General features: G+C 37.6%; 1 protein-coding gene across 1 annotated transcript in view; it reads right to left on the reverse strand.

The window, feature by feature from the left end:
- Positions 1 to 1,556: 1,556 nt before the first annotated feature.
- Positions 1,557 to 21,594, reverse strand: part of TBX20 (T-box transcription factor 20) — a 55,141-nt gene continuing 35,103 nt past the window's right edge. Inside the window, exons 7-8 of the mRNA XM_044246356.1 lie at positions 3,639 to 3,751; positions 1,557 to 1,950 (exon numbers count right to left, since the gene is read on the reverse strand). Coding sequence (XP_044102291.1) covers positions 1,610 to 1,950; positions 3,639 to 3,751 — 454 coding nt within the window. The 3' untranslated portion in view covers positions 1,557 to 1,609. The remainder of the gene's footprint in view (positions 1,951 to 3,638; positions 3,752 to 21,594) is intronic.

Here is a 21,594-nt window from a genome sequence, read left to right on the forward strand (position 1 = left end):
CAGTCAGAACAAAGTAGATACAAAATTTAAATTCGGTTAAGATAGAGTTTGGGGGAATACTATAAAGAAGACAGGTTGTATCTCATAGCTAGAATGTATTATATCTAAAGTTGAAGGACTATAAACTTCACTAAATTTCTGTTGTTAAGGAAATGGACTGTTAAAAAATTCCAAATACACTTCCCTGACTGTAAATGCTTAGATACATGTTGCCACCCAATACAGAGATTATATATCGCTAAAATATCCTCAATTACTAAACACTAAAGGAAGGCTTAAGAAGACATTAAGAATGCAAAATAGAGGGTAAATGCTTTACATTGATTTACAAGCACTGCCAGTTTTAGTCAGGGGGTCACTGAGTTGACCTATGATTCCATATAATGGACTAGAAAAATGGTAAAGGAGTCACTGAATGAACAGTAAGAAAGAAGGACAAACCAGATATAGGTACACATAAGTCCTCGTAAGCATAGGTTAAATGGTGGCTATACGGGCATTCAGAATGGTCATTCACAAATCCTTGTCAATCAGTGGTAACAGCTAATCTAATAACAAAGCAGATTTACCAAAAATGAGAATTTGGCCCAGGACATTTTACCACCCAAAAGGTCTCCCAAAGCTAAACTAAAAATGAAGAGACCATTGGTACCTATGGCAGAGAAATTCCCTTCAGAACAGGGCAGCCGTCTTGTTATTGCAGACTGAGAGCAAGTCTCAAGTGGCATCTCCTAGAGGCTTTAGAAATGTTCCTCAGTGAGTAAGTCAGTAGTGCACTTAGAATGCAGCCCAGAAAAATAAAACCTCAGATTTACGATGTAACACATAGAGCCTCTTGCTTCAAAATTGTGTATAGGTTTTTCCTACACAAACGACAAGTAATTGCAAGAAAGAGAATTAGGAAGAAAGAAGACAAGACTGGGAAAAAGAGCTTGTCAGGTACTGGCCCTTCAGTATTACAAAAAGAGCTTTGTAAAGTCATTACTACCTATTCATCCACAAAATAGGATGCTTCGGCATGGTCTCAGCCCCTTCTCCAGCAAACTAATACAAAGGGAAACTAAACCTGCTTAAGCTACAACACTACAAATGTTTCTCTATTGGCTCCCATTTTCTACAGGGAGAAATGGACTTAAGTTAGTCACTATGCATTACAGTCAGTATGTTATATATATTGCCTCTTTGAAGATTCTTTTAACCTGTGGAAAGCAGAAAGAAAACCATATCTACACATTGATTTTATACATTACTGCATTGACACAGCATTTTTAACTGCTAGGTATAATGCACCTTAAGATTCATCTGCCTTGTGTTATTAAATTTCCTGGATAAGTTAGTATACTATTGGCCGCTGGACTTAGGCTGGCTAAGTCTACGTTGATTCTCTCTCAAACCGAAGAGCTGTCCCCAAACTACACATGACTCCTGGTCTGTGGTGCACTCCCTCAGCAGTAGGTTTAATTGTGAGTCCAGCTCTCCTCTTTAATAGGTCCCATGTCTCCTGGAGAGCTCCTGCTCTAACACCCGACATCCCACCCACCCAACCCTGCCCCGTATTTCCATACCCATTTGCACATTCTAGATCTGGATTCTCCTAGGTTTAGAAGAGTCATACAAATGGTGTCATCACAGCAGAGGAATGGCGCAGTCCTTGGATAGCAGCGTAGGGCCCCTGCTGAAAGTAGTGATGGTACCGGGGCATGTGGAATGAAGGGAATGTCGGGCCACTCCCCTGCATGGAGCTGGCAATAGCTGATGGTGTCAGAGGCATCCCAAGTCGGCCATAGGGTGGCAACGAGCCCTGGATAGGGTGAGGAATGGGGGTTGCTATGGATGCTGTGCTGGTGCCCAGTGCAGTGAGGGGCTGGGGGTGCTGAAACCCGGGGAAACTGGATGAAGAGGACACCCAGGAGCTGAGAGACAAGTTCTCGGATGTTGTAAAGGCTGACCCTGGAAGGAAAAGAACTCATTAGACTAGGAACTCTATTTTAGGGCACAAATCAGGAATTACATTATCTGTAAGGACTGATTTATTTTTTTAAAATATATAATAGATCTGCAATTTAAAAAGACAAGCTTGTCAACCATGAGTCACAGCTGCCTTTCCAGGTAAGATATCATTTTTACCATATATGGAGAGAAAATTTACTAAATAGAAAAAGACTTAATTCATTAGATGGTCTACATACTCCCAGAGAATGGCCAAAACACTAGAACCTTGCCTGGAAGTGATAACTGAATTCCCTTTAAAGGAGCCCAGATGACGCTATCTGTCCTGACCTCGACAACATGCCTGGAAGGCAAGCTGTACATACGAGCCTCAACAAACTCCCTGGTTTCTAAAAGCATTGTGAAAACTCCCAAAAATGATTTTCTTTTTATAGCTTCCATAATTCTTTATTAAATATTTGACAAGTTGAGGGGCACCTAGGTGGCTCAGTTAGTTAAGCCACTGCCTTTGGCTCAGGTCATGATCTCAGGGTCCTGGGATCGAGCCCCACATCAGGCTCTCTGCTCAAGCAGGGAGCCTGCTTCCCCCTCTCCCTCTGCCTGCCTCTCTGCCTAATTGTGATCTCTCTCTCTCTCTCTGTCAAATAAATATATAAAATCTTTGAAAAATATACTTGACAAGTTGCAAGAGTAAGATTTTCTTATATCACAGCATCCACAAGTTTAAACAAAAGTTGACACTGAATTTTCTAACTGTATAATTAATTACTAGTAGTCCATTTGGATTTAATTTTAAGAGATGTCCTGTATTTTGACAGATTACACTATTCCATATAAAGGACATAAAAAATATGACAGAGGGCTCTGTTCCCACATGAACATCCCTGTGTTCAGGGTTAGGCACTTTCTGGACTCCCAGCTGCAAAGTGCTCCTCTGTGAGCCTTCGGGACAGAGGAACTTCTCAGTATTCCCCCACTGTCACCACTGGGGCCACTGCCTGTGCATAATGCCCTTCACTAGGAAAATCTTCTTCTAAAAAGTGTTTTTTGGGGTACCTGGGTGGCTCAGTGGGTTAAGCATCTGTCTTTGGCTCAGGTCATGATCCCAGGGTCCTGGATTGAGCCCCACACTAGGCTCCCTGCTTAGTTGGGAGTTTGCTTCTCCCTCTCCCTCTGTCCCTCCCCACCCCTGCTCAAGCACGTGTGAGCTCTCAAATTAATAAGAACTTTTAAAAACTAAAGCAAAATAAAATAACTAAAAGTGTTTTTCATTGTAGTCATCGATCCTATTAAGATAGTTCTGGAATATCTTGTAAGAGAAACAGATAAAGTCCCTGATTTCAGATTATAAAATTGGGGTTCAGAAAGACTAAAGGACTGCTCCCAGAGTCCAACAGCTCTTTGGTGGTAGATCACAGACAAGTAACTCCTGAGCCCTGACTCAGAGGCTTGATGTCCTTTCACTAGAAAATCACAGGAAACCATCAGGTAGAAAATTACTGAAGACTCTGAAGCAAAATAATGAGTTGTATGAAAATCAACCTCAGGAGCAGTCCTTCCCCAAGAGACTCCTGAAATACTTTTGGGGAAGAATGCTCCCTAAGAACTACAAGTTTCATCACCTACTTCTCTTTCTCATCCTGGGTGCTCTTGCTCCCAGCAGTTACACTGCCTGGTAGCTGTCTTACCTCGATTCTGTGTTGTCTGAACCTCATCCCCCAGCACATCCTCTTCTCCTCCATAGGTACGGATGGGTGAGCGGGCATAGGAATGCTTCTGGATCAGGCTCTCCACGCTTTCCCTAAGTTAGAGAAAGACATCCTGAATAAACTACAAAGTCCTTGGAGATGGAGATGGGTCTGAAAGATAATTTACTAGTCAGTAAAACCATCTTCTCAGCCAAAAGATGCCCACTTCGGGGAAAGGGGACATTCAAAACATGTACATTTATGCCACTATAGACTCCTCAGAAACATGACCTCAGACATGCAAATATAAGCAAACGTAACTGGAGAGGATAGGGACAATCCCTGGAAATCCTACAACATGGAGGACCAAAGAGGTAAACAAAGAGCTGGAATGTAGAATTTAGGAACATCTGAATGTAGAGTTTAATGATTTGAAAAATGAGGGAATTAAAATCCTGAGGAGCTGTAATGACTCTTCTACTAACTTCATTGGCTAATGAATATAAAACAAAGACTTGACTGATACGAACTGCACTTACTCAGCATCTGATGAAATGCTGGCCGGAAGTTCAGAATGTCATTAGTCATAAAAAGACAACGTTCACTAATAAACCCAGTAAGCACACAAAGTACGTGACAATATGGGTAGTTGTGATAATGTACACTTTGAGATTCCTGTTGCTTTAAGACTGAAAATAACAGGGGTGCCTGGGTGGCTCAGTGGGTTAAAGCCTCTGCCTTCGGCTCAGGTCATGATCTCAGGGTCCTGGGATCAAGCCCCACATCGGGCTCTCTGCTCAGCATGAAACCTGCTTCCTCCTCTCTCTCTCTCTGCCTGCCTCTCTGCCTACTTGTGATATGTCAAATAAATAAATAAATAAATAAAATCTTTAAGGAAAAAAAAAAAAGACTGAAAATAACAGAAAATCTCTAGAGGACACATAAAATGGCCATTAGGAAATTGAAACCCCCCAAATAAATTGGTCCATTGACTTTGAAAGTGGTCTTCCTATTGAAACATGGTCTAACAAAGAATGCAGTTAACTTTAAAAATGAGAATTATATTGGTATTGGCTCATTTGACCAGCTGTTGTTTCTTTTTTTTGGGGGGGGGGAGCCAGCAAGAGTTTAGCCAAAGAATTATTTGCCAAAAATGCAAGTTGATAGCAGGTTACAGGCTTACATAGTATACATCTCTAAAATAGCTGTGGCCTAAAGATCAACATACCAAAGGACGGAAAAAAGAATTAAACAATTGAAAAAATTATGTGTCGAATTTCACATTGAGGGGACAAGGAAAGCAAGTAAAATGTCACAATAACTTTTCAAAATGTAACATCTGTCAACATTTCACATAGATATATAAACTTTACTGGTGAAAAAATACTAACAGTGAATCTGGCCTTCTAGAAAACTTGTATACTCAGAAATGAAAGCATTTTGTCATATTATATAGCTTGCAAGTGAGAACATAAGGGCAAGCTTAAAAGAAAAGTTAATTGTAGCACTATTCAAATTACATCTCCATTCCCAGGGAGTTTTAAAATCAGCATACGGTACCAATATGCAGTCAAAATGATTGGGATCCATATCCAATAAATTAGCATACAGCTAGCTTAACAAGTAAAATCATTCCATATTTATTGATATGGAAAGAACCCTAATATATAGTAAGTGAAAAAAACACAGAAGATATATAGGTATAAAATATGTTACCATTTGTGAATTTAAAACAAGGAATATATATGTTTGTATATGCATACTATTTCTGGAATGTTCCAGTTTCAGAACAAGAAACTGCCTAGAATAGGTCATCTCCATATGGCGGAACCAGGGATTTGAGGGACTGGAGCAATGCTTCCCAACCTTGTCTTGAATCTCAAATTTGTCCCAGTTCCACTTGAGTCCCCTGGGGCTCTTAACAAAGAAAAACTAAATTGAGGTGTAATTAATAAACAACAAATGGTATATATTTAAAGTGTCCAATTTGACCAGTTTTGGGCGTATGTGACCAGTGACACCACCACCATAAGTAAGATAACAAACACACCTAACACTGACAAAAGCTTCTTCATGCTTCCTGGTCCCCACCCCAACAAGTCTGACTGAGGAAACCACTAATAAGATGTCTGTTCCTACAGATAAGTTTGCATTTTCTAAAACTGTATGAAAATGAAATCTTATCTTATGTTTTCTTTTTTTCATGTTTTCCTTATTAATCTGGCTTATTTCCACTCAGCATAACTATTTTGAGATCCATCATGTTGGAGCATATTATCAATAGTTGAATCTTATTCAACTATTAGCAGCGCTGTGGTCCAAACTATAGTATGTACTATAGTTTACCTATTCACCTGTTGAGCAACATTTGCCTTGTTTCTAATTTCTCTTACACAGGAAGATGTTACCCATACTCACATAAACTTTTTTTAAGTGGACATATGCTTTCACATCCTATTTTCTAAAAAGGTTTTTAGTTACCAAAAAGGTTTTTAATTACAAATTTCAAAACTATCAGTCTGAAACCATAAGAAGAGACTCTTAATCTCACAAAACAAACTGAGGATTGCTGGGGGAAGGGGGGTATAGAGAGGGTAGTGGGGTTATGGACATTGGGGAGGGTAATGTGCTATGGTGAGTGCTGTGAAGTGTGTAAACCTCATGATTCACAGACCTGTACCCCTGGGGCTAATAATACATGTTAAAAAAAAAAAAAAGCTATCAGTCTGTTTCTTCTTGAATGAATTTTAGTAGTTTGTGTCTTCAAGGAATTTGTCCATTTCATCTAAATTGTTGAAATTATAAGCTAAGTATTCATAATATTGCTTTATTATCCTTCCATTCAGTATCTGCAGAATCTGTAGTGAAGTTATTCCTCTTTTTCCTGGCTGTGGTAGCTTGTATCTTCTCCCCTTGTTTCCTAATCAGTTTGGGTAGAGGACTGCCAATCTTAATATATCTACTTTGGTTTTGGTCCCACTGATTTTCTCTATTGTTTTCCTATTTTCTATTCCACTTATTTCCATACTGATGTTTATTATTTCCTTTCTTCCACTTATTTTGGGTTCTTGTTTGTTTGTTCTTCTTTTCTAGTTTCTTGACATGAAGCTGCAGTGATAGATTTGAGATTTCTGTTCACTTCTACAGCGGGAATGTAGGGGTAACTCAGTCAGATAAGCGTCTGACTCTTGGTTTCAGATAAGGTTATGATCTTGGTGTTGTGAGATCAAGTTTGCATTGGGCTCCACACTCAGTGCAGAGTCTGCTTAAGATTCTTTCTCCCTCTGCCCCTCCCCCTGCTTGCTCTAGTTCTCTCTCAAATAAATAAATCTTTAAAAAAATAAAAATAAAGTGGGAAAGCAGCCTATAAATTTCCTCTTTGTTTTAGCAGCATCCTCCAAGTTTTTATGGGCTATATTTTCATTTTCATTCAAGATATTTTCTAATTTCCTTGTTGATATCTCCCATGACCCTTGGGTTATTTAGACATATGTTATTTAGTTTCCAAATGTTTGGGAATTTTCCAGTTATCTTCCTGTTACTACTGCTTTCTAATATAATTCCATTGTGGCCAGAGAACATACTTTGTATGACTCGAATGCCTTTAAATTTACTGGGACCTGTTTTTTGGCACAGGGTATTGTCTATCTTAGTAAATGTTCTGTGTACCCTTGAAAAGAAAGTATATTCTGCTGATGTAGGACAGAGAATTTTGTAAGTGTCAGTTGGGTGAATTTGGTTAACAGAGTTGCTTAAATCTTCTATATTCTTACTCATGTTCTACTTGTTCTATACATTTTTGAGAGAGGAATAGTGAGGTCTCCAACTATAATTGTTTATTTTTCTATTTCTCCTTACAGTTCTGTCAGTTTTGCTTCATGTACTCTGAAGGTCTGTTAGGTGCATAAATATGTAGGACTGTATGGTCTCCTGATGAATTGAACCCTTTACAGGCATACCTCAGAGAGACTGTGGATTCAGTTCCAGGCCACAGCAATAACATAAATATAGCAATAGAGCAAGTCAAATGAATTTTTTGGCTTCCTGGTAAATATAAAAGTTATGTTTACACTACACTGGAGTCTATTAAGTGCACTATAGCATTATGTCTAATGAAAACAATGTATATACCTTAATTTAAAAATACTTCTTTGTTAAAAAATGCTAACCCCATCTGAGCCTTCAGGAAGTAGTAATCTTTTTGCTGGTAGAGGTTCTTGCCTCATTGCTGATCAGGGTAGCAGTGCTGAAGGCTGGGATGACTGGACAATTTCTTCAAATAAGACAATGAAGTTTGCCATATAAATTTACTCCTCCTTTCACAAATGATTCCTCTGGGGCATGTGATACTATTTGATAGCATTTTGCCCACAGAAGAACTTATTTCAAAATTGGAATCAGTACTCTCAAACCTTTACTGCTGCTTTATCAACCAAGTTTATGTAATACTCTAAATCCTTTGTTGTCATTTCACCAATCTTCACAGCCTCTTCACCAGGAGTAGATTCCATCTCAAGAAACCACTTTCTTTGATCATCCCTAAGAAGCACCTCCTCACCCATTAAAGTTTTATCATGAGCTCATGGCAATTCAATCACATCTTCAGGCTCCAATTCTAACAGTTCTCTTGCAATTTCTGCCCCATCTGCAGTTATCTCCTCCACAGAAGTCTTGAATCTTCAATTTGTAAAAAATGCAGCCTCTACAAATCACAACAAAGCAATGTGCAGTGTAATGCAGTATGCCTGCTTCAGTATGAAATGATCTACCATATCCATGGTAAGTGCTTTGCTCTGAAATCTATGATATCAATAGAGTTATTCCAGTCTTTCTTTTGACTAGTGTAAACATGGAATATTTTTTCTATTGCTTTCTTTGAACTTGTTGCCTTTATATAAAAAGTGCATTTCTTAAAAGGCAGCATATATTGGTATTGTGCTTTTTAATCCAAACGGATAATCTCTCCCCTTTAATTGGGGTATTTAGTGCATATATATTTAATGTGATTATTAATATGGCTAGGTTGAAATCTGTCATCATTCTATTTGCTTCTTACCTTCTCATCTGCTATTTACCCTTTTCTTTTTTTGTCTTCTTTTAGGTTGCTTTATTCTTTCATTTCATCTCCTTTGTTCATTTATTAGCCATTAACTTTTGTTATTTTAATAGTTGATTTAGTATGATAGTAAGTATTTTTAACTTACTACAATTTACTAGGCAAATGATATGATACCACTTCAAGTATACTCAAGACTTATAATAACATGTTTCCATTTCTCCCTTCCATCCTTTGTGCTATTGTCAAACATTTTACTTTTACATGAATCCAGCATTACATTGTTGCTGTTTTGATTAAATAATTATTTTTGAAAGATGTAAATAATATGAAATCTGATCTACTTATCCTTGTAGTTACCATTCCCATTGCTCTTCATTCCTTTGTGTAGATCCAGATTGACATCTAATCTTCTTTCTACCTGAAGGACTCCCTTTAACATATTTGTAGTATATTTTGCTGATGGTGAATTCTTTTAGCTTTCATATATCTGAAAAAATGTCTTCATTTTACTTTCATTTTTTTGAAGATATTTTTGCTGAGTATAGGACTCTAGGTTGACAAACATGTTTTCTTTCTGTACTTCAAAAATGGAACTCATCTCCTTGCCCACTTTTTTTTTTCTATTTACTTTGTTTTTGTAAAGAAATCTGCTGCTATCCTTATTTTTGTTCCTTTTATGTGATATCTTTACTTCCCTGGTTGCTTTCAGTACTTTCACTTCATCATATATTTGAGCAATGTTAGTATGATGGCCCCGGTGTTATTTCTTCAAGCTTCTTGAGCCTCTTTGGACTATGTGTTTCAAGTTGTCATTATTAGAAAAAAAAATTTGGATATTACTACTTAAATATAATTCTTCTCCCACCAACCCCCAACTTCCCATCTATCTTTAAGGATTTCTAATTACACATGTATTAGACTGCTTAAAGTTTTCTCATAATTTACCAATATGCTCACCTTTAAAAATTTCTCTTTGTTCTCTGTGTTTCACTTTGGATAGTTTCTATTGTGTGTCTTCAGTAGAATTCTGATTTGAGTATTTTGGACGTCTTCCATCTCTCTAATTTTTTCAACATGGATATAATTATTTTAATGTCCTTGTCCTATAATTGTAATATTTGTGCCAATTTCATTTTTAGTTGATAAGTTTATCACAATATTGGTCATATTTCCTACCTCTTTATACTTCTGTTAATTTTTTATTAGATGCAAAACTGTGAATTTTATCTTCTTGGGTGCTGGATGTTTTTGTATTCCTATAAATATTCTTGAGCTTTGTTCTGGGATATAATTAAGTTACTTGGAAATAATCTGATCATTTTGGGTCTTACTTTCAAGATATCTGAGGGAAGACTGGAACACTGTTTTAGTTTTTCCTCACCATTGAAGCAAAAACCTTCTGAGAATTCTATCAAATGCCCTGCAAATCAGAAGGTTTTCCAGTCCATCTGTTAGATGTCAGAACAGGCACTATTCCCACTCCTGTAGAAATACTAGACTCTGTTCCTCTAATCTTTTCAGGGGTGTCCTCCCCCTCCCCCAGCCTGTGGTAGTTTCCTTGGATGCATGTGCTAATCAGATCTCTGCTGAACAGTCAAGAGGGATCCCCTAAAGATCTCTGGAGTTCTCTTATCCTAAAGTCTGTCCTGTGGATTCTGTTTTGGTCTCAGCGGACTCTTAGCTCTAACTGTTAAACTCAGGAAATTTGCCAAGCTCAGCCTGTATTCTCTGTCCTTGTGCAACAGCCTAGATATACTCTCAAACCATATGCTAGTGCCATCATAGGGCTTACCTCATTTGATTCCCAAATGAGAATCAAATGCTAGTGCCATTATAGGGTTCACCTCATTTGATTCCCAACCCTTGGGGATTACTGTCTTTTTTTTGCCTAATGTCCAATATAATAAAAAAAATTGTTTTGTATATTCTTTTTTTTTTTTAAAGATTTTATTTATTTATTTGACAGGCAGAGATCACAAGTAGGCAGAGAGGCAGGCAGAGAGAGAGGGGGAAGCAGGCTCCCCGCTGAGCAGAGAGCCCGATGCGGGGCTCGATCCCAAGACCCTGGGATCATGACCTGAGCTGAAGGCAGAGGCTTTAACCCACTGAGCCACCCAGGCACCCCTGTTTTGTATATTCTTCATTATTTAAGGCAATAGAGTATACTTGGTCCTTGCTACTTTACCTTTACCTGAAGCAACGTCCCTCCTGGAGATCTTCTAAAAATTTGAAAACCCAGGCCACACCAACAGAATAAGTAAACCACAATCTCTGGGGGTGAGACACAGGCTTCGGTAATTGTTAAAGTTCCCCAACAAGTGACTCCAATGGGAATGCAAATTTAAGAACAGAGGAAAGGTATGTGATGGATGTTTTTCACCAGATACTCCCCTGTACCCTCTGAACTTTGAACATATGTATTGTTTATTCAAAATTAATTTGAAATCATAAAAATGTCATTAAAGTAATACCCTACCCATTAACAACAACAACAACAAAAACCAAACTGCTGAACTAAACACCAATACTTGGTAAATTTCTTATAATGAATTGATAAAACTTATCATTATCATGCTGATTTTTATATAGTATTGAAGTATATATTTTATATAGTATAGCATTGAAGGTAGAGTGGTATACTGGAAATATCATGGGCTTTAAAGTCATTTATCAAATGGGTAAATGTTTAGATGAGTAGGTAGATCACCCAGAATCATTTTCACATGCTAGTTCTGTTACTTCCTTAATCTCTCTTCATCTCTAAATTGAGGAACATAATACCAGCCTCACATGGCCATTAATTCATCCAAAAATATTTACTAAATACTTATAATGAACAAGGGACTATTTTAAGAATTTGGATATAGCAATAAACAAAACATAAAAATCCCTAACAGGACAGTAGTCTAGAAGGAAAAGAGAGAGGGAGACATTAAGAAAAATATGAAGCACATTAGGTGATGATAATAGTGCTATGGAAGAATAAAAATAAAACAGGGACTACTGGATAAGAACTGTAACTGTGAGGATTAACTATGATAAGGCATTTGAACTGGCCAAAACAGAGTCTGGCACATAGGAGTACTTAGTAACCCATAAAAGTATCTAAAGCAGGGGGGCGCCTGGGTGGCTCAGTAGGTTAAGCCGCTGCCTTCGGCTCAGGTCATGATCTCAGGTTCCTGGGATCGAGTCCCGCATCGGGCTCTTTGCTCAGCAGGGAGCCTGCTTCCCTCTACCTCTCTCTCTGTCTACTTGTGATCTCTCTCTGTCAAATTTAAAAAAAAAAAATAAAAATAAAAAAATAAAAAAAAAGTATCTAAAGCAGGTAAAAATATTTTATTCTCTTAGATTATATTTGTCTCCAATTTATTCTACCCATGTGAATAAACCTAATTCAGAATAATGAGATCCAAACAGGAGATTTTTTTCTTGGTGACAGAATACTAAAGTCAGCAGAGAACTTGACTACAGTGTTATCTGCAGTTCTACTATAAAATTCTATCATGGAGATAAAATGTTAAACTTAAGCAAATCCGTATCACCTATTTAAAAGTGAAACCTATTTTGAAAAATCTCTTGAACAGACTTGTTGAATCCTTTGACTTAGACATATTGAGATGAAAATAGTTCATCATTTACTAAGAGGCATAGTAAATACATTAAATGCAAAAATTAATGGAAAGGATAATCTGCCATGACATGGATGCTAATTAATCAATTTGCCAACTGCTCTATATTTTAACCTTTATATGCCCACACTCTGGTTAATGTCAGACCCCCCACAGCCTTAACAGCAGATGTCACTTCCTCAAGGACTTAATTCTCTACAATATTAGAGAGTGACTATCTTTGTGGGTAACTCAGGTAAGAAAAAAGGCAAGTGAGCTTGGCAACCCTTACTAAAATGAAACTGTAACATACCAAGCTGATGTCCTTTTAGTCCTTTTAGTTACACCAGTGTGTGTCATACTGTTAATATTTACATTTAATATTTAATTATTTAAAATGAACTTATGTGGTTATCTTCACATGAGAGAGGAACTTGCTTCAAATACCCTAGGAAACATTTTCTCGCTGTATAGTTACAAAGAAATGGCCATCAATGAGCCCATTTTGGGTGATCTATTTCCGAGGTATATTCCTCTTCCCATCCTATGCACAAAAACTGCTCAATCCAAGCATTTAAATTCAAAACCAAAATGTAGTATTTGCTTCTCTAAAAGTGCCATTATATAAAATCACTTAAACATCTTTCACATGCAAACCCAGATAAATCACTTCCCAAATATCATAATGAATCACTGCCTTCTGAAGTATCTTGCTTTTCTATAAGAAATACATTATATTCATTTTGTCCTTGGTAGATCACTGGTATCATTACTTATTCTCATCTCTAAGAGGGAGGAATAAAAGGATTTTATCGAAGTGATTTACTTGTGTCAGGCCTGGAAGTGAACTGAAAGCAATGGCAGTTCTTATATAAAGGATGACATAATTGAATTATTGCCTTTTAAGTGATTAAAAACAGTGGTGCAATATCAGGGCCCATCTCTTTGAAGATTTCGCAAAGAGTAAACAGCCCGCTTTGTTTACTTTGTATCTAATCCCTGTTTCTAGCAGGATGAAAAGTGCAAAGAATTTGTTAGCCTAGAAAACCTATTGCAAGGACTAATACTATATCCTGAAAAATAAGGGATGACTCACCTAATGGGTTAAGTGACTTAGATATCACAAGCTATGACAGTGTCTTGTAATGCTCAAATCTCTAAAATCCCAAAGCAAGAGACCGTAGCTTTAGTAGGCTTCCTTTGGATTTAATAGATAAATAAAATAGGGTACCATTACTAAAGTACCATTATTGGTGGTTCTAAATATCTAACACTGTATTATTTTTCTAGGCAGAAAAAGTACATTATTACCTTACATATCTTTAAAAGATCTCTTTTGACTACCATGTAACCATCAATTCCAAGAATAATATATGTGTGAGATGCTATCATAGTCAGAAGGTAGGCAAGATAAAGGGTAGCTACAATGCTTATGTTGATCCTGCCAAAACGTTTGAAGTCCCTGTTTGTTCAAACTTTAGATAAGCAAAACCAACACCCTCTATCAGTATTGGAACTGATCGCCCATCCTTGTCTCTGAAACAGGAGTACAAATTTCTCAGCGTTCAAAGAGCAAAACCTTCCTTTTCTCCTCACTTCTTCCTTTGCACCATCATGATACCTAATATATTCTTCTTCTACTGTACTTACTAGATTGATCACAGTCATGTGTTGGCATGATTGTCTCTACTACTGTGCTGTTACCCTTCAAATAAGGAGAGAACAATACTTAATCTAGGCAGTAATTCTCAAACGTCAGTGTGTGCTGTGGACTAAATGTCTGTGTCTCCCACAAAATTCCCATGTTGACATCTTAATTGGCAGTGTGATGGAAGTAGGAGGCAGGGCCTTTGGTAGACAATTAGGTCTTCAGGGTGGAGCCCTAATAAATGGGATTAGTGCCCTTGTAAAAGGAGACAGGAAATCTTCCTTTGGTTTTCTCTTTTCTGCTTTTCAGCCATGTGAAGACACACTGAGAAGATGGCCCTTATCAAACACTGAATCGGCCAGCTTCCAGAACCATGAGAAATAAAGATCTAGTGTTTAAGCCACTCAGCCTGTGGCATTCTTGTTAGATCAGCCCAAACTAAGACAGTGTCCATCAGAATTAACGCGGACTTGTCAAAACACAGACTGTTGAGCCCCACCCTTGAGTTTCTGATTCCATAGGTTCTGAGGTATGGCCTGAGAACATGATTTTCTGTGTGTTTCCAGGGGATGCTGCTGCTGCTGACAGAGACCACTCTTGGAGAACCACTGCCCCTAGTGTCAAAGTTACAAGTATGTTCACTGGCACTTCCTTAGCTTGAATCCTAGCTCTGCCACTTGTGGGCTGTGTGCCTGTGGGCAAATTGCTTTACTTCTCCATGCCTCAGTTTCTTCATCTGTAAAATGAGAATATTAATATGCTCTAGCTCTTAAGGTTATTATTAAGATTCAATGAATTAACACACATAGAGAGCTGGGATATAATACCTGGGGTATAATAAGCTTTAATAAATGTTTATAGATAAAATCAAATTCTTGCTGTTATCATTGAGTAGCAAGATCAGGTGTTCCTAAAGCTGGTTACAGAATCATAACCATTTTAGTTAACATTAGGACTTACAGATACTATAACTTGCCATGTTTCATTTAAACCATCCTATACTATACAGGTCAGTGAGAAAATTAAATAGAATTTCAATTTGCATTCTAACTTTCCTCTCCTAAAGACAGGCCTGGGAAAAAAACTGTTTAGGGAGAAAATGTAAAATCCATTAAAATCAATCCTAATTGACAAGAAACAAAATATTTAAAGTTGTTCTTGCTCATCAATTTGTTCAAGTTTACATCGTCTTCCTGGGCCTCTGTAAATAACTCCTTGTCACAATATTTCCCCAAAGATATATGCAGATAATATTATAAATTACTGGAAGACAATATATCAATATGTGTAGCTTCCACAAAGTACTTAATAAATGAAAACTTTAGATAATACAATTTGAGATGCATTATAAATCATTAATTTTGAGAACTGAAATATATAATATAATTCATCTTAGAAAAGCAAAGTAACTCTAATTTTTTAAAAAGCTTTTAGACCTCACTTTATTATTTACTTCACTTAATCCTACTGGTTTTTCTTTCCAGTAGTAATATATATTTCTGGTTTTCTATTATCACTAGCAACTTAAATAAGTAAACTGGACCAATTGGGGGTATAGGGGAGAAGCTATTATGTTTAGTTTCTAAGTCTTACAGCTGTGGCAACTAGAAGAAAGCTCAAAGAAAGCAAAGTACAGATCACTCAGCCTCTAAATAAACTTTAGTAGGGCGCCTGGGTGGCTCAGTGGGTTAAGACGCTGCCTTCGGCTCAGGTCATGATCTCAAGGTCCTGAGATCGAGGCCCTGAGATCGAGGCCCACATAGGGCTCTCTGCTCAGCAGGGAGCCTGCTTCCTCCTCTCTCTCTGCCTGCCTCTCTGCTTGCTTGTGATCTCTCTCTGTCAAATAAATAAATAAAATCTTTAAAAATAAATAAATAAATAAATAAACTTTAGTGAATTGTGAGGTAGGGAACAAATGTCCTTCATACACAGATAGAAAGACACAAGCAAGAAAAAAAAAAAAAAAGAGGACAACTTACAAGTATAAGCCAATTGTGAATAACTCTTGCTACTCTAATTACCTGCCTTACTGGTTTGTTTAACACTACTTTGTAAAATAAATGCTTCCTCTTATAAGCTCTGGATAAATGAATTAACATTTTCAGTGCAGAAACACAGCTTGCTAGTTAAAAGAATATTGCAGGGCGCCTGGGTGGCTCAGTGGGTTAAGCCGCTGCCTTTGGCTCAGGTCATGATCTCAGGGTCCTGGGATTGAGTCCCGCATCGGGCTCTCTGCTCGGGGGGGGGGGGGCCTGCTTCCCTTCCCCTCTCTCTGCCTGCCTCTCTGCCTACTGTGATCTCTCTCTGTCAAATAAATAAATAAAATCTTTAAAAAAAAAAAAAGAATATTGCAGTGGCTGTAAATTGAAAAAAAATTAATTCTGTTGAAAGCCATCCCTTCCTTGAGATTGTTGTCAACAGATTATTTTACTTTATTCAACTAATAGATTTTATTTAGTAGCAGACTTTAATCCAGTTACTAAACAAAACTGCTTTTCTTTTATGTATATAGACTCTTAGACTATATCTCCTTTGGAAATGATTTTAAAAAATGTTTCTTTCCTAAGAAGCTGTGTGACTGGATTCCTTATTTGGATCTGGGTTTTGATTTCTTCTATAAAAAGAGGGTGTGGTAGGCAGCTGGTGGGCTGGATTAGATGATCTCTAAGATTCATATGGTGCTAATGATTTATGAATCCTTAAATATATAAAAAGGAAAAAAATTAAAAGTAGCTATTTTGAAAAAGTCCAGTGTTAGTTGTAAAGAACCCTGGACTCTAAACCCCTCATCTACTAAGTGTACCCTGAGCAAATCCCTTGCAGTCTCTGAGCCCTCGATGCTTCACTGGTATAATGATATATAAATTGTTGGATGGCTCCCCAAGTCTTTCTCGCCTCAAAATACGTATTTCCTAGAAAGCTTGGCTTCAGTGTTTTTTTGGAAGTTTAACCGCAAATTATTAAGGCACACTTAAGTATGAACAATATAATTTAAAATATTTTTCTTATGTTGTAATCTGTACTTAAGAAAGAGAGAAAACTATATGCCAATAATTAAAAATAGAGTCATTTTCATTTATACAAGATTGGAGTATCAAATACTGCTCAATCATCTCAGAGATAAAATTCAGTTTTTAACTCTTTGGTTTCTGTCTCTTCATTCCGAGCAACATCACATTCCTGGAGGATGTCCCTCCAAGCAGAGGTGACACAGAAGTCTTCTGTCCTCCCCTATTGCAGAAAGCTCTGGCCTGCTCTGTGGTTCCTGTTACAGCAAGTGGGTCCCAGGGGAAAACTGTGGATCACTGGGAGCAGGGGCAGATCCAAAGGGCAGGGTTTTAGCAGACTTCACTGAAATTATATTTCAGTTTTACATCATTACAGACACTGCCTAATCTACTTTGTAAGAATCTCCATAATGCTCACGTATCATTGTATTTATGAAAGACTAAAGGAATTAGCAAGTTTTATGAGCATAACTATTTCTCTATTCACTCAGTTGAAGCTCAGTCTACATATTTTTTCAGCTAATATGGTCCCCTCCTCCTAATATACGTTACTTCTCTCATTTGCCTAAATCTATTCTGCTGGTTTTTCTCCAAAGACAGGACATAAAAGTGATATGAGAATTTATGTTGTTGGCTATCTGGGCAACAACTATGAGGCTGGACTAACCACTTCACAAAATGCATGACTTTGGGATTCCTGAATATCAGAATTCTCTTTTTTCAAAAGCTAGCCAAAATGCTTAGAAGAAAGTCCAATATCAGCAGATATCCTGAGAAGAGGTAAGTGCAGACGGAAAGGAAAGATGAGCTAAGAGCACAAAAAAGTCTCACTCGAAAAGAGGTAACTGTTACGTCCAACGAGACGTCCTTCAGCAGATGAATGGATAAAGCAGATATGGTTCATATATACTATGGAATATTACTCAGCCATCAGGAGGATATCTACCATTTGCATTGACATGGATGGAGCTGGGGGGGGGATTATGCTAAGTGAAATCAGTCAATCAGAGAAAGGCAATTATCATATTGTTTACTCATATGTGGAACACAGGAATAGCACAGAGGACCACAGGGGAAGGGAGGGGAAAACTGAATGGGAGAAAATCAGAGAGGGAGACAAACCATGAGAGACTATGGACTCCAGGAAACAAAATGAGGGTTACAGAAGGGAGGGGGTAGGGGGATGGAGTAAGTGGGTGATGGGCAGTAAGGAGGGCATGTGTCGTGAGGAGCACTGGGTGTTATATGCAACTAATGAATCATTGAACACTACCTCAAAATCTAATGATGTACTAGATGTTGGCTAATTGAACAAAATAATTTAAAAAAAGAGGAGAGTTTTAAAGAAATAACTGTACTACCAGACAGCTGGAGAGAATATTGAGCATGCTATCCATTCCACTCTACCAAGCAGTCCATCAAAATGGTGCAAGTGTGAGTGTCTGGAGGGGACCCATGTTGTAGAAAAGGGAAATCCACATAATCCTCCCATTTCACTTCACCCATGAATTACCACCTCTCTGCCTCTCAAGGTTTCAGCAAAGCTTTTTTTTTTTTTTTTTTTTTGACAGTTAAAGAGATCACAAGTAGGCAGAGAGGCAGGCAGAGAGAGAGAGAGGAGGAAGCAGGCTCCCTGCCGAGCAGAGAACCCAATGCGGGACTCGATCCCAGGACCCTGAGATCATGACCTGAGCCGAAGGCAGAGGCTTAACCCACTGAGCCACTCAAGTGCCCTCAGCAGAGCTTTTGACAATTCAAAAATGATTCCATTGGGAAGCTTATTAGAATACAGCAAAGGGAGAGTCTTATAGTGAGTGACTACTCACTATGGAAGCACAAGGTACAAGTCAATGAGTAACATTTCAGAGGACTGATGGCACCTTCTTTCCATCCCTTAACGACACCTATGAGTGAAGGAAACAGGGACACAGCAAGTCCAGGTAATCCTCTTCCGGGAACTAGGGATCCTCCTCTGTCTTTTGATCAAGGACAATAAGAAGGAAAAACAAGGAAATCTTTTGGCCATTCCAGCGAAGAGACTATATCACTTAAATGGGAAAGAATATTAGATTGCCATCAGAGGGCGACAGCCCCACTTTACATCAGGAGACAATAACACCATAGTTGAGACATGGTAGGAAAGAAAATGTGAGGCAAGGATTATCTGACTTTTGCAAATAAAAAGTGTTCATGTTCATGCAAAAGGCAAGGAGTACTGGCCCCACGAGCTCTTCTTGAGGCATCTAGCAGAAAAGGAGCTTCAGAAAACCAAAATGGGGAGACAATGACATAAGATGCATCTGTGGTCATTATGTCTATATTTACTTGAAGAACTAAGATTAAATCATGGTGATAAGAAAGTACATGTGGGGGCGCCGGGGTGGCTCAGTTTGTTAAGTATCTGCCTTTGACTCAGGTCATGATCTTCCGGTCCTGGGATCAAGCCCTGCATCAGGCTGGCTCCCTGCTCAGTGGGGAGTCTGTGTCTCCCCCTTCCCCTGCTCTCTTTTTCTCTCTCAAATAGGCAAATAAAACCTTTAAAATAAAGAAAGAAAGAGTACCTGTGTGATGAACCTATACTCTGACAAGGTAAATCAAGTACAATTCTCAAGAATGGGAGGAGGATGGGGAGGGAAGATGGTAAGTAGAATAAGGTTGTCAGTATCTGTATTTATTAACTGAGATTAAAGGGTAATGACTTCAAATGCTTCAAAACAGGGAAAGTGGGGGCACCTGGGTGGCTCAGTGGGTTAAAGCCTCTGCCTTCGGCTCAGGTCATGATCCCAGGGTCCTGGGATTGAGCCCCGCATCGGGCTCTCTGCTCTGTGGAGAGCCTGCTTCCTCCTATCTCTCTGCCTTCCTCTCTGCTTACTTGTCATCTCTGTCTATCAAATAAATAAATAAAATCTTTAAAAAAAAAAAAAAAAAGGAAAGTGGGGGAAAGAGAAAAGTTACTAGTTAATTTCAATTCTGTTCATAGGAGGGGACCTACAGAAAATTAGAAACAGGGGACTAGGAGTTTTTAGAAGGCATTAGTGTAAAGGAAAACAGAGTAAGAGTACAAACCTCACTAGATACCAAAAAACAATAGTACAAAAAAAGGTTCCTAATAAAGCAGACCACATAGCAAGAGATAATTTACATAAGACTTGTTTATCTATTTAAATATAACAAAACAACTGAACTAAATTCAAACATATTAATATGTATATTACATATATACTTTATATATGTTTTATACTTATGTAGTATGTATGTACAACCCATAATATTAATAATTTAATTAATTTATTAGTAATTTAATTTTAATTAATTTATTAATGATATTAATAATTTATATTAATATAATATTAATTGCCATGTGGGAAAAAAAAGGTAGAAAATGTGTAGAGCATGTTAACATTTAAGAAAAAGAGGAAAAAATATATAAATGTATACCTGCTTATATTAAAAAACACGCTGGAAGGATCAATAGTCCATTTTTTGTTTTTATTTTTTTAAATGGTTACTTATAGGAGAAGAAAGAAATAGGGTGGAGTGGATTGGGAGAGAATCTTGAGATCTTTAAATAAGGCATGTTCTGTAGATCTGTCTTAAAGCCATGTAAATCATTTTTTAAATAATCATGTAAGAAAATTACATTTTTAATTCAAAAAAACCCAGAGAATACAGTATAACAAATGAACCTAAATGTATGTCACTGGCTAATAAGAAAAACTGCATAGGGAAATGCTCCCAAATGACTTTAGAACACTCTAGTAGTGAAAGAAGAAAAAGAAACTAAACGAACCAAAAACACCCTCGCAGAATCTACACTAAGGATGAAAAGAACCACCACAAAAAGATTTTCAGCTATTTTTAGTTGCCACATTGTTGCAGGTATGTGACTCACATATCCTGAGACTGTTGTGTATCTGCACACTCCAAGATAAAGCAAATGAGTAATGATAAAACGGTCCATCATTCCCTGTATTAGAGAAAGCTGGATTCACAGCACGAGAGAAGAGATACAGACAGAAGGCCGAAGAGGTTGCGTAAAAGCCCAATCGCCCTGAATTTAAATGAAAAGTGTTAGTTTGAACTTATGTTAGATTTTATCTTTAAAGTTCACGGGCATGTGCCCACCCTCTTCAAACTGAAAGCTTAGGTAGAGAGGTGGTGGCTCACATTTTACTTATTTGAAGTTTGAGTCCCCGATTCTTATACATTTCAAGGATGTTACTTTGCCATTTTAAAATGCAAAACTGAAAATATTAGAAAAAGCATTTTCTAATTCCCTCACAATAAACCGGATGATGTTTTAGGAGTCTTTCTCACATCTGCTTTCCCAAAAGCCTTTCATACTGTTTTCTGAAGACCCTGAAAGTTTTTAGTGTTCAGAGAAAAAAAAAAAGTTACAGCCTATTTTCCAACTATTCATCACAGTTCAGGTTCAAGATTATAAAATGGATAAAAATAACATAGATAATTGCAATCTACAGTCTGGGTTGTATGCATGCCTGGGTTATATGCATGCCTGGGTTGTCACTTTGTTGCCCTACTTGGTCACCTTTCTTTGGCTTGAACTATAGGCACTAAAATGACCCTGTGAGCATGCCTAACTACCACTGTATATCGGAAAGACAAGGTGCTG

This window comes from Neovison vison, chromosome 4, assembly GCF_020171115.1.
Source record: "Neovison vison isolate M4711 chromosome 4, ASM_NN_V1, whole genome shotgun sequence".
Classification (NCBI taxonomy): Eukaryota; Metazoa; Chordata; class Mammalia; order Carnivora; family Mustelidae; genus Neogale; species Neogale vison.